This window comes from Thalassophryne amazonica, chromosome 1 (genome assembly GCF_902500255.1).
Source record: "Thalassophryne amazonica chromosome 1, fThaAma1.1, whole genome shotgun sequence".
Taxonomy (NCBI): domain Eukaryota; kingdom Metazoa; phylum Chordata; class Actinopteri; order Batrachoidiformes; family Batrachoididae; genus Thalassophryne; species Thalassophryne amazonica.
Genome location: NC_047103.1, coordinates 123,495,858 through 123,509,886, shown reverse-complemented (window position 1 = coordinate 123,509,886; position 14,029 = coordinate 123,495,858). Strand labels below are relative to the sequence as shown.

At 43.7% G+C, this 14,029-nt stretch overlaps 1 protein-coding gene across 1 annotated transcript in view; it reads left to right on the top strand.

The window, feature by feature from the left end:
• LOC117513790 (semaphorin-5B-like) overlaps positions 1-14,029 on the top strand; it is a 145,128-nt gene that overhangs the window by 37,472 nt on the left and 93,627 nt on the right. Inside the window, 1 exon segment of the mRNA XM_034174021.1 lies at positions 12,935-13,123. Coding sequence (XP_034029912.1) covers positions 12,935-13,123 — 189 coding nt within the window.

The window sequence follows — 14,029 nt, the reverse complement described above, 5'->3', positions numbered from 1 at the left end:
CTATCCACTAAGAACATCCCCCTGCAGGTGGAATCCCACAAACTTAAGGACAGGTACATCGGACCATTTCCCATCCTCAAAGTCCTCAGTCCGGCCGCAGTGAAGCTGGCAGCTTCAGCTTCACTGCGGATACACCCCGTGTTTCATGTGTCAAGACTCAAGCCCTGCCATACCTCACCACTGTGCGCCCCGGGACCAGCGCTGCCTCCTGTCCGGATCATTGGACGTCCGTCGAAAGGGCCAGGGGTTCCAGTATCTGGTGGACTGGGAGGGTTATGGCCCCGAAGAGCGCTCCTAGGTGAAAAGGAGCTTCATCCTGGACCCGGCCCTCCTGGCCGACTTCTACACCCGTCACCCGGACAAGCCTGGTCGGGCGCCAGGAGGCGCCCGTTGAGGGGGGGGGGTCCTGTTGTGTGGGCCGCTGAAGAGGAGGTACTGCTGGCCCACCACCACAAGATGGCGCCCTTCTTGAAGTGCGGGCTTCAAGCACGAGAGGGCGTCGGAGCGACCAGGAGTGACAGCTGTCACTCATCATCTGTACCAGCTGTCACTCATCCACTACTCATCACCACCACCATAAAGGCCGGACTGCAACTCCACCTCCCCGCCGAGAAATCAACTACCAAATCAGGTAACTTTCTCTGCTGACTCAAAACATTGAGTAATAATCTGTTCTTCTTTGCAGCCGTTTTCCTGTGGTGTGTCCTTATCTGTGGGATTGGCGTTTGGTGTGATCAGCGATGGCTTCGCTTCACACTCCAACCAGATAAGTGGTTAGACAGGAGCTGCACGAGTGTGTGATTGGAGGTGGAGGTGCTCCCTCCTAATTAAACACTGACTGTGGGATTACTGAGTGTGCGACCTCACACTCATCTGGACTGTCTCTGTTCTCTGCCAGCAGTACCGGGTCTGACTGCTGAAGACAGCGGCCACCTGGGGCGCAGGGCTTGGCGGCTCCGGTGTTCTTCAGCTCCGTTGGCGGTGGAAGCTGTGTGGATCCGGCTTTTCTCTCACCAGGCGTCTTCTATCATCGAGCCTGCCCACACGTCACCTGGTGTATGATTGACAGTCCACCATATTGTTATTGTCTGTACGTCGTTGTGTGATTCACAACATTAAATTGTTACTTTTTGGCTTATCCATTGTTCGTTCATTAACGCCCCCTGTTGTGGGTCCGTGTCATGACACTTTCACAACAGTCCCAACTTCATTGGAATTGGGGTTGTATTTCCCTGTTTGCCATCACTGGATGTGTGCTTGAATCACCAAGTTCACACAGATCATTAAAAAATAAAGTCTTACAGACCACTTACACACATACACACATATAGCTGAACACACAAACACACAAAGTAGCCTATATTAATGTTTTTATTTAATATCTCACACACACACACACACACACACACACACACACACACACACACACACACACACACACACACACACACACACACACACACACACACACACACACACACTTTTTTGATCAAAAATATTGATTTGAATCTCAATTTTGAGGCTGTTTTGTAAATAGTTTTCAAATAAACAAAAAATATAGCAATTTCTGATCAATCCATATCAATTTCAGACTTAAAATAATGTACTGATTTAAGCCCCAGCCATTTTGGGTTTAGATGCTTGAACAGATGCAGATACAGATACAGATGGTGGAGTACTCATTCATCCCTAATCGACACCAAACTCGGCATGGTGACTGGGGGCACCGAGGTGGATGTCTTTGGGGCATTTGTGTTCAAAGCATACGTGCGCAAACACACGTACATGTACACACACACACACACACACGCACGCACGCACACACACACACACACACACACACACACACACACACACACACACACACACACACACACACACTAGATTAAAGCATCAAACACGTTAGATTTAAGCATCACACACACATTAAAGTGAAAGTTCCTTCTGTCTAAGATTTCTGGCAATAATGATTAAAGCTGAATTCTGTAATAGATAAATAGATAAAGAGATTAGATTTGTCTAAGATTTCGAGCAATAATGATTAATGCTGAATTCTGGAATTAAATTGAAAGTACATTTTGTCAAAGATTTCTAGCAATAATGATTAAAGCTGAATTCTGTAATAGATAAATAAATAAAGAGAATAGATTTATCTGAAATTTCTAGAAATAATGATTAAAGCTGAATTCTGTAATAGATACGAGGTCTATTAGAAAAGTATCCGACCTTATTATTTTTTTCAAAAACCATATGGATTTGAATCATGTGTGATTGCGTCAGACAAGCTTGAACCTTCGTGCGCATCCGTGAGTTTTTCCACGCCTGTCGGTTGCATCATTCGCCTGTGAGCAGGCTTTGAGTGAGGCATGGCACAAAGCAACGCCGTGATGAAGCCTCATGGGACATGTTATGGCATGTCCAGGCACATCCATAATTTCTCGGATAATCACTCGATGGAAAAACGACCGACAGCTAACTGAACGCCATCTCAAAGTCGTCCTGTGAGACCAAAATGGAGGTGATTTTGTCTCGCTCCAGTAGCGAATCCATCATGGCGCGCGAAGCCTCTGCTCGGCTTTCCATGACAAAATCTCTTGTTAAAAGTTAAATCTGCCAGAAAATGGTTGATGTCCAGCTCTTGTGATAACCAGAGAAATGTCACACGATGGTCACGGATCCAGACAGCCATCCATTTAGAAATGAAATGGTCGTTCAGCCTGTCAATGGCGGCTTCGGAGCGCGGCGCGCCCCACAGCCGCTGGGGGCCTTTCTTAAAGCGACAGTAACACTCCTTATTATCTACCAAGCCCGTAACATTTTCACCGAAAGCCAGATAAATTTTTCTAATGGTTTCCAGCTGCCAGTCTCTAACAGTTTCTGAAAGAATTCTGATGGAAAAAAGCCCAAATCATTCCGCCATTTCCTGACAATGAAAATCCGACGAGGGAGCTGGACCACTCCTCACTCAAAGCCTGCTCACAGGCGAATGACGCAACCAACAGGCGTGGAAAAACTCACGCATGCGCACAAGGGTTCAAGCTTGTCTGACGCAATCACACGTGATTCATATCCATATGGTTTTTGACAAAAAATAATAAGGTCGGATACTTTTCTAATAGACCTTGTAAATAGATAAAGAGAATAGATTAAAGCATTAAATTATTGGTTGCCCAGTAACCATAAAAGATAAATAGATAAAGAGATGAGATCAAAGCATTAACCCAGTAACCATAAAGAAATAAAGTGAATGTTCTTTTTGTCTCGCAATAATGATTAAAGCTGAATTCTGTAATAGATCTATAGATTATTTCTAGCCATAATGATTAACGCTGTATTCTGTAATAGATAAAAGCATTAAATTATTGGCTGCCTAGTAACCATAAAAGATAAATCGATAAAGAGAATCGATTAAAGCATTAGCCCAGTAGCAATAGTGATTAAAGATGAATTCTGTAATAGATAACTAGATAAAGAGAATAGATTAAAGCATTAAATTATTGGTTGCCCATAACCACAAAGATAAATAGATAAAGGGAATAGATTAAAACATTAAATTATTGGTTGCCAGGTAACCATAAAAGATAAATAAAGAGAATAGATTTAAGCATTAGCCCAGTAACCATAAAGAATTAATGTGAAAGTTCTGTTTGTTTAAGATTTCTAGCAATAATGATTAAAGCTGAATTCTGTAATAGAAGCATTAAATTATTGGTTGGCCAGTAACCATAAAGAATTAAAGTGAAAGTTCTTAAGTACAGAAGTGACATCAAATCATTAAGGTACAGAAGTAACATCAGATCATAAAGGCAAAGAAGTAACTTCAAATCATTAAAGCATAGAAGTGACATCAAATCATTAATGTACAGAAATGACACACACAGTCGGCCTTATATAAATATACTTGCTTTTCATCGGGTACACCTGCTAGTGATTCATATTCTCTTCAAAATGGCCAAAACACCAAAAATTCTGCCAGGGTATGTAAGCTTTTGTGCACAGCTGTAAGCATACCAAACAGCAAATGTCAGCTCTCCCCAGTTTCTTCGTGATCGAAGCCACACACACACACACACACACACACACACACACACACACACACACACACACACACACACACACACACACACACACACACACACACACACACACACACACACACACACACACACACACACACAAAGGCCACTTGGCTTTTAATATATTGACACACAAAGAGTGGCTACTTAGCTATTATAATATAGATTCTGTTACACACTGAGATAATAGTTCTTTATGTCATGGTTATTCATTCCTTCACTTTCTATACCTCCTTATTATTCTAATCAAGGGACACAGGGGAGCTGGAGCCTATCCCAGTGGTCATTGGTTGAGATGTGTGATACACCCTGGACAGCACATCAGTTTCATTTCATGATTGGTCTGTCACTTAAATGATCTTCTATAACACATCAAAATAAAATGTTTGTAAACAGTAGTTTGTTTCTTTTTTCTGTCAATATGGATGCTGGATCTTCCAGCTCCTTCTGTGGGTATAGTCAGAGTGTTACTGTTTCCATAATTGATGATGCCACAGAGAGCTGTATCTCCAGTGATGCTGCCAGTGTGTCCAAAGCTGTGAATTCTGTTGTGCTCTGTTCTATTCAAGCACAAGTTATGTCACTGTGTGGCATGACATTATGTGGTACCAACTTTGAATTCAAACCATTTATTTAACTGGTGAATTTGGTAGGAGTCTTTATTCTCTGTCCTCTAAACACAAGTCAGTCTTTCCTCTGTGGCCTGCTGATCTCAGTGTTTTTCGCACAGACCTCGGTGGTGCGCGTTCCGTACTTACACCTGTGTCTGATATTCCCCCGTACAGACCTCGCAGTCGGTTAATAATCCTTTAGTATGAGCAGATTTGATGAACTTAAACAGAGTTCATGTGGCTGACAGTTCAAAGTTCACATCCTCTGCTGGGATCTCAACCGCGGTTTGTCTTTCAGTGGGTCTCCTCTGTGGTGTAGACCCTGTCAATACTGCTCCCTCTTTAAAAGTCAGCATGTGAAATGTGTGGCCTCTGGCCTTTTGAGATGAATTAGCCATGGCTGAGTCCTGCTGACACTCAGTGTCTAGATGGACAGAACCCACTGTGGTACCGCTGGGCCAGGAGACAGGAAAACTAAAGGCTAAAGGTCTAATGTCATAAATATTGCAATAGCTAACGAGCACCTGCTTTCATTAACAAAGTGTTGCTTCACGTTTTTTTCCCAGAGATTGTCTCTTGAATGATTATTGTGGTTATCTTTTGCCAAACTTGTGGGTGATGTGTGTGACTTGAATGGCATGTAATTCCTATTTCTGACTGTGTTGTTCTGCTCACAGTCCAAAAACATGCAAGAGTTTAGTATTTAGTTACTCCAAATTGACTGTAGAGTGCCCTCAAAAGCATTTGGCCCCTTGGTATTTCACACATTTGAATTTATTTATACCATTTCAAATATAAAAAGTAAATCAGGCTTCTCAATCTAAAAATTTCTAAAATTATTTTCTTTAAACTCAAACTCAAAGCAAATTTCGGCCACTTGATATAAATTAATTAAAAATGTAAAAGCCACGATGATGGGTTGCATAAGTAATGGGACCTTTTGTTATAATACCTGCAAATAATTCGTTTTGCTGCCAGTTTTCTTCTAACAAGTCAGGGGATGGATACATGAACTTTTCCAAGTCACTGAATATGTCTTGGACTTTACTTACATCATTTATGAATAAATACAAGCAGGTATGGTTATATCTGTGTGGAGTAGACAGTTCTCAAAAACTGAGTGACTGTGCAAGAAGGAGAAGAGTGAGGAAAGACACCCAGAAAACCCAGAAGAAGTTACAGGCTTCATTGGCTGTGATCAGAGAAATTGTGCACGTTTTGCATTTTGTATCCCCACTTATACAGCTTCATGATGAAGTGGTATAGAGGATGTTTTTTTAAAAAGAAGACGTGAAAGATCAGCTACAATTTGCCCGAAGATACATCTGAGATGTAAGCCTAGATTTGATGGTTTAGTGAAAGAAAATTCTTCTCTATTCCACTTCATCATGAAACTGCGTAACTGAGGATTCAAAATGCAAAACATGCACTATGCACAGCATTCCTCTGTGGAGAGAGGAGAACCTTCTAGAAGGAGCCATCTCTGCAGCAATTCACCAATCAGGCCTGTATGATACAGTGGCCAGACGGAAGCCACTCCTTAGGGCCCCTTCACACATAGCATGAATAAGTAGTAATCAGGGTGAAGCACGGCGAAACAGCCTGTGCAAAAACATCGAGCCGACGTTGGGAAGGACATGGTCGGGCAGAAACCATCGCAGCGGGAACATAGTGCAAGCAGCTGGAGCGTGTGGAACCACATCATGCAGCTGCTGTGGAAAAAAAAAATACATGCCAACCATAGGATTCAAATCTGCAATTTACAAAAGGTCTGACTGCCAGACAGAAACTTTACCACTGAGCTACCATCGCTGTCCTATAAAAGGTGGGTAAATTGCCTGGAAAAAAAAACATGGAGTTAAACGTATTTAAAAAAATAAAACCACACACCATACAAACCACCACATTTTATTGAATTCCTCTTATTGAGCGGTCAATACAAGTAGGAACCATCTGCTCCTCTGTAGATGACCCATGGTCATAGACATACAGTCATGAAATGACATGATTGAAGCACTGCGCTCTTATCATGGCCACAGTTTGGGACTCCAATGAGGGCGGTTGCATCTCCTCCTTTCCCCTCTATCTCTGCTCCAACCTTCAAAGTCCCTACTTCACCAGGCTGTGAATTCTTCAAACTACATTGGCTTAATCATGGAATTGATCAGCTGGTCTCTGAACGCTATTGACACTATTTTTTTACAAGAAGATCAAGGCCGGGGGACCCTGCGTGCCCGGATGGAACTTACCCTGCGGGCTATGTTCTCGACGCCTGGGAGACTTGGCGGGTCGCATGCTTTCCGCCTTTCTCTGTGGAGGACGTCAAGGATTTATTCATGTTTGGATTCATAGTAGGAGGGCTGGTACTTATTGGCTTATGTGCTGCCCTGACCTACCGGAAGACTGGCAAGATGGCTGCCGCCAAAACCACGACCCCTTGCTTGTTTGTCATGAATTAATGAATGGGGCAAGGCCATGCATTCTCAGACTGCGTTAACCCTTGAACCCAGTCGCAAATTGGACAACATCTCAGAGCAAATGCGTGCCTTGCAGGAGAAGATTTCAGAGGCCGGGGAATTTTTCATAATTGGGTTTTGGTTTTATTCATGTGAAGCTAGAAAAGTGTTTTCACTGCTCAAACACGACAGGCTTATCAGCCTGTCAAGGAGAAAATGCCATTGTTTATCCTCCAGAAGAACTTCTATGGCCTTGGGAAGATTGGCTGCCTTATCTTTCTTACTCCAGTACACAAGGACAGACAGACTCACACATGGACAAAAGACTGAAGCATGCTCCATTTTTCCTTTTACCTCACCTCCTGTCCCCCATCATATACCCGATCCCGGCCACCACTCACGTCACCCCTTCCCCTCTGGGGGCTACGCAGTTTTAGCTGTGGCAGGTCCCCATTCCCCCCAAGCTGGCGGCGGCGCGACTCCAGTTGCAGCGGCTACCACACACTCACATCGCCTCAATTTGGAAAACGGACTGTTTCAAGTTTAGTACACATAAACATTGTCAAATGTATATGTGTTGTGTTAATTCTGATGTGTGCCATTATTACGGTAAACAAGTAATAATTGTGGATAAATTGCTGTTTGTCAGTGGAAATGTGAGTGTGGACGTAATCTTGTTATTGTTGCACTTGTAATGACAATGACAATAAATCTCATCCATCCATCTGCTGGCCCAGTGTGTCCAGCCAGCCACTCGCATGTCCAGCCCGACATGTGTTTCCAGCCTGACACACATGTCCTGTGGACGGCGCTCCATAGGACAGACACCGTGTCATGTGGAACAGAGCTCACGTGGGTGACGTGACATTCAGATCGCTTTCACATGGGGCAGCCTGTCAATGTGTGCCGTGTGCTTGCCCGCTGTAGCCCATTGCAACAGCCATATACGTTTTTATGTATGTCCACGTGAGGACAGCAAGCAGACACATGCGTGTTACAGTGGACAGTTGTTAGGTCATGTCCGTCCAAACATGATACGTGTTCCCCAGCTGGGATGTCCAGAACCAGAGATCTCAACAGCTGCTGCTGTCAATGGACACACCCCCTGTCAGTTCAGCGCACACACCAACGTGTCACTCTCTTTTGTGTTATGTGATCATTTTTTAAATGTATTTGTTATGTAATTGTGTATGTAGGTAGTGTAGTACTTATTAATATACCTGTCCTGGCTGTGGTCTCTGTTTTTTTAATGTGACACGTCATGTGCACTGAGCTGACAGGCAGCTCTGACGTGGCTGTCTGCCCCACATGTGATCATGTCTGTACATACATATAAACATTTTATGCAAGTGTGCCCCCCGTGCCCCCCTACACATGTGGCGTGTGGCGACACATGTGCACACGTGCATGAAACATGCGTGTTGTTTTTTTTTGCAATGCTATACCCGTGGGGGGAACAAATTTCACATCCAACTCAAAAGTGATTGTCTGCTGACTGTTTTCATGCTCACAGAGCAAATGGCCACACTTTGTCTAAGTGTCAAGCAAGCGGTGTTAGATGTTTGTGTGTGTCAGCTGGAATTTGGCCGACATCTACCACGAGAGGGATCATATGGGCTCTCAGAGGTCTTACAGCCATTGGTGTGCATGAATAATTGTAGCAACACATGCGCTACTCGGCTTAAATTGTGTTATATGTGAAGTGGCCCTTAGTAAAAGGCACATGGCAGCCCACATGGAGTTTCCCAAAAGGCACCTGAAGGACTCTCAGACCATGAGAAACAAAATTCTCTTGTCTGATCAGACAAAGATTGAACTCTGGCATGAATGCCAGGCATCATGTTTGGAGGAAACCAGGCACCATCCCTACAGGGAAGCATGGTGGTGGCATCATCATGCAGGAGTTGGGAGTCTAGTCAGGATTGAGGGAAAATGAATTTCATCCATTTTGGAATAAGGCTGTAGCATAACAAAATGTGGAAAAAGTGAAGTGCTGAATACTTTCTGGATGCACCGTACATCTTCATCATAATACAATTTCAATGCTTTATATCTGTTTTTCAGTGTTGTATAGAAAAGAAGCCAAACATTAGCAACTAGTGGTTATCATTTGCTTCAGCTCAGTGTTATAGCATTTTATTGGTTTAGTATTATGTCAGTTAAATTCTGTTAGCAGACAAGTAGTTGTGTGAGTGCGTGTGTATGGCCTTGAACATGGACAAACAGGGGGACAAACAGGGGGAGATGACATTTGCCATTTGGTATGCTTATGTACGAGGTCTGTGAGAAAAGTATCGTACCTTTTTATTTTTTTCAAAAACTATATGGATTTGATTCATATGTTTTTATGTCAGCCAAGCTTGAACCTTCGTGCGCATGCGTGAGTTTTTCCACACCTGTCGGTTGCGTCATTCGCCTGTGGGCAGGCTTTGAGTGAGCACTGGTCCACCCCTCTCGTCGTTGTTTCATTGCGAGGAAATGGCTGAATGATTTGGGCTTTTTTTCCATCAGAATTTTTTCAGAAACTGTTAGAGACAAGCAGCTGGAAGCTGTTGTGTGGCTGGGGGGGCCTGGCTGCCTTTTGTTTCTGTTTTCTGTCCTGTCTTTTGTTTTTCCTTCCAGGTGGCTTGCATTTGGGACTGAGTGGCTGTGTAGCTGAGTTTATCAGGACCTCACCCTGATCACCTGAGGCTGATCACCTCCGGCTCATCAGGACTCACAGCTGTGGTGCATCTACATGGATTGGAACATGGTGGCATTTAAGACTGGAGTACACAGTGTGTATTTGCCAGAGACTCGACCTTGTGACCAGACGGGTGAGATCGTCGTCTCGGGAGCCATCTCATCATCAGTGGATGCAGAGAACGTCCAGGTTTGATGCATGGTCTGTGAAAGAGGAGAGGGTGAGGTCTCACGCTCGTCAGCACACTTCCTGAGGTACGTTAGATTTTGTGACTAACATTTATACAGTCAGTAAATGTGGTGTCCCTCACACCTTATTATATTGAGCTGTATGTTGGTCGTTTAAATCAGCTTCCACTGCAGTGGAGTTTTGTGAACAGGGTGTTCTACGCCTGCAGGGTGGGAAGCTGATTTGCAATTAAGCCAGGAAGTGTTTGCTGTTTGTACACCTTTGAGCGTTCTCTCTGTGTGTTGAGTGTGGACTCATATAATGATTCCTTCTTTCACAGACTCGGTTTGTCGCGGCCACCTGGGGGGTGTCGGCGGGGTCCTTGGGTCCGAATTGGTTCTGGCTCCGGACCGTTGGCGCTGCTGGGAGCGCACCGCAAAAACCACCACGCCAGACCGCGCACTTTTATATTTTTTCACATCACTGTTATGTTTATTAAACTCTGTTATCCTTTGTACCGTGCTCTGCTTACTTTATACTGGGTCCTTCAAACGCTGGTCGGTTCTCCAGGCTGCGTCCGACACATAACAGGAAACCATTTGAAAAATTTATCTGGCTTTCGGTGAAAATTTTACGGGCTTCACAGAGAATAAGGACTGTTACTACAGCTTTAAGGACGCCCCTCAATGGCGCACGGCGCGCCGCGCTCCGAGTCGCCATCGAGAGGCAGAAACCACCACATCATTTCTAAACGGATGGCTGTGTGGAGCCGGGACCCTCGTGTGCAATTTCTCTGGTTATCACAAGAGCCATTTTCCGGCAGATGTCACTTTTAACAAGAGATTTTGTCATGGAAAGCCGCACGGAGGCTTTGCGCATCAGGACCGATTCGCTGATCGAGTGCCAGGGGACAAGTTGAGACATGCCCAGCTCTCCACAATTTCTCTTATACTCACTGGGCTGGTAAGCATTGAAAGCTGAGATAGGCATGTCCCAACTTGTCCCCTGGCACGCCTTGTGGGGCGTCTTTAAAGCTGTAGTAACAGTCCTTATTCTCTGTGAAGCCCATAAAATTTTCACCGAAAGCCAGATAAATTTTTCGAATGGTTTCCAGCTGCTTGTCTCTAACAGCTTCTCAAAAAATTCTGATGGAAAAAAAGCCCAAATCATTCCGCCATTTCCTCGCAATGAAACAACGACGAGAGGGCTGGACCACTCCTCCCACAAGACATGCTCACAGGCGAATGATGCAACCAACAGGCGTGGAAAAACTCACACATGCGCACGAAGGTTCAAGCTTGGCTGACGTAAAAACATATGAATCAAATCCATATAGTTTTTGAAAAAAATAAAAAGGTCCATTACTTTTCTCACAGACCTCGTATTTTAGGTCAGGATGAATGCTGCCAAAATGGAATGTTGATAGGACTAATATTTTTTGGAGAAACTATGGATATTAGCTAACAACAGTGAGCAATAGATGTTGATAATTAAATTCTGCACTCACACGCCATTCTATCAGGGGGCCGTAAATCATTTATAAATGTCAGAGTTGTTCATAGTTGGACCTGAAAAAGAACAACTTAGTTAACACAGAAAATAATCATGCAGGAGACACTGAATTTCTTTCCCTGAATCAGGAGACAGCAAAACGAGCGTGACCCCTCGTCACCGACCGTCTCGTCAGCTCTGAAGGGCCCCGCCCACTTGCTTCCTGTATTTATTAGAAGAATTTGCATCCAGACATATGGGAAAGACAAAATACCAAACAAGTAGTGCCACAAAGTCTATTCTCACATCGATATGAAATTGTTATGGCTTTAAAACCTCCAGTCTCACGGGTCTTTTCATAACAGCCTGCAACCCTGAACTGGCGTGCATGTCACATCACTCTCTTATTAAGGCTGGACTGTTAATTAAAATGTACCTCTGTGCTCAGCAAAAACATGGTCTTTAGCAAAACTGTCTACACTTTCACACCTGCCATGTGAGCCAAAGTTCATCTGTTCATCTTCCCGTGTGAGCAGTTTAATGATTACTCAAACAGTTCAGTGAATATAATGAATATGTATGTATCAATGTCGTGAATATAACTACTTTAGCAATTCAGTGATTAACAAAGAGAGTAATATTAAATGAAACACATTATATAAATGAAACACGTGTATGTGTATATATGTGTATATAATGAGATCAAAGACAAAATCAAAGACAGCAAGTCAAAGTAAAGACATAATTGATAATATATTGAAAATTCCTGTCAATATATTAAAAGCCAAGTGGCCTCTCTGTGTGTGTGTGTGTGTGTGTGTGTGTGTGTGTGTGTGTGTGTGTGTGTGTGTGTGTGTGTGTGTGTGTGTGTGTGTGTGTGTGTGTGTGTGTAAAACTTCGATCACGGAGAAACTGGGGAGCGCTGACATTTGCTGTTTGGTATGCTTATGCATTTTGGGTCAAGTATGAATGCTGTGAAAATGGAAAGTTGATTGGTCTAATATTTTAGGAGAAATTAGGGACATTATGTAACAACATTAATCAGTCCCTGGTAAGCAGACAAGCTATAAACAAAGGAAATATCTCAACCTTGCCAGTTATAAAACATGACATCAACTAAATGTGCCAGATAATAAATACAATTATTCACAAAACGTTCTAATTTTAATTTCTAGCACTTTCAGTAACAATCATTGTAGAAACTTTGGATTATTTATTACCAACCTTGAAAAATGTCAGCTACCTATTTTATAAACACTACCCAATCTAGGGCCGTAGATCCCCACAGGCAACATGATAGTACCCACATACCTTGTCCCTCTGCCAGTGTAACTCCACAGTCATCACATGGCCTAATTGTGTATAGATAATGTATGAATGGATTCTCTGTGGGATTAACAATATCTGGGCATGTTCTCTGAATGACAAAAATCTTGTCTGTTCCAACAGGTGTTTCTGGAGGACATGCTAAGAGACTTGATGTGGTTATAACTATGGTTACGTCTGGGCGGGGGACCTGGGTCCTCTCTCCTTATGTCCTTGTGCTGGTCATCTGTTCCTCTGTCTGTCTGTCCCAGCAGCCTCATACAAATTCGACGGACTGCAGTCGAGAGGAACATCCTCTAATCTCTTACCAAGGTGAGTCCACTTCTGCTGAAGTTAGCCATTCTGAATGGAAGCCAACAAAGGAAAAACAAACAAACAAACAAACAAAAACAAGTACACTAAATAAAAAAACCAAAAAATAATTTTTCTTTTCATGTAATGTCCATTCAGCTTTGAAAAATGTTCCTTCATCATCAAAAATAACAAAAATGGACAGTCTATTAAAAGAAGGTGTTGTGTGGGCCGCCTGAAGAGGAGGTACTGCTGGCCAACGCCAGAGGGCGCCCTGCCTGTAGTCGGGTTTCAGGCACCAGAGGGCGCAGTCACTACCCAGGAGCCAGGACTGACAGCTGTCAGCAATCACCATCATCACCACTATAAAAGCCTGGAGGAGACACCACATCTCTGCCGAGATATCAGTTTACCACTCAGGTAATTCTCTCAGCCGTTTTTCTGTGCCGTACGCACATACCTTGTTTGTTCTGAACCTTTTGCAGGAGTACCTGGAACTCTACTTGCAGCTGGAGCTGGGTTTGTGGACGGTGGGGAAGTGACGATCTTCACTCCTTATTCCACTTACGATAAGTAGTAGTTCAGACTCTGCCGTTAACTTGTTCCAGAGTTGGAGGTGGAGGTGTTCCCTCCAAGTGGATAAACATTGTGAGTTGCTGACTGCTTACTGGGTGTCCACACACCCACCATTAACCTGTTTTTGTTCCTGCCAGCAGTACCGAATCTGACAGCCAAAGCAGAGGCCATCTGGGGACTCGGGACTTGGCGGCTTCAGTGTTCTGCAGGTCTTCGTTGGCGGCGGAACCTTGTGGGCCCTGGCTCTTCTCTGGATAGGCACCTCCTCGGGCCTGCCCACATGTCACCTGTTGTATTTTGTAATTGACTGTCTAAAAGCAGTATTCGACCTGTTGTGCACATTTGCCACAA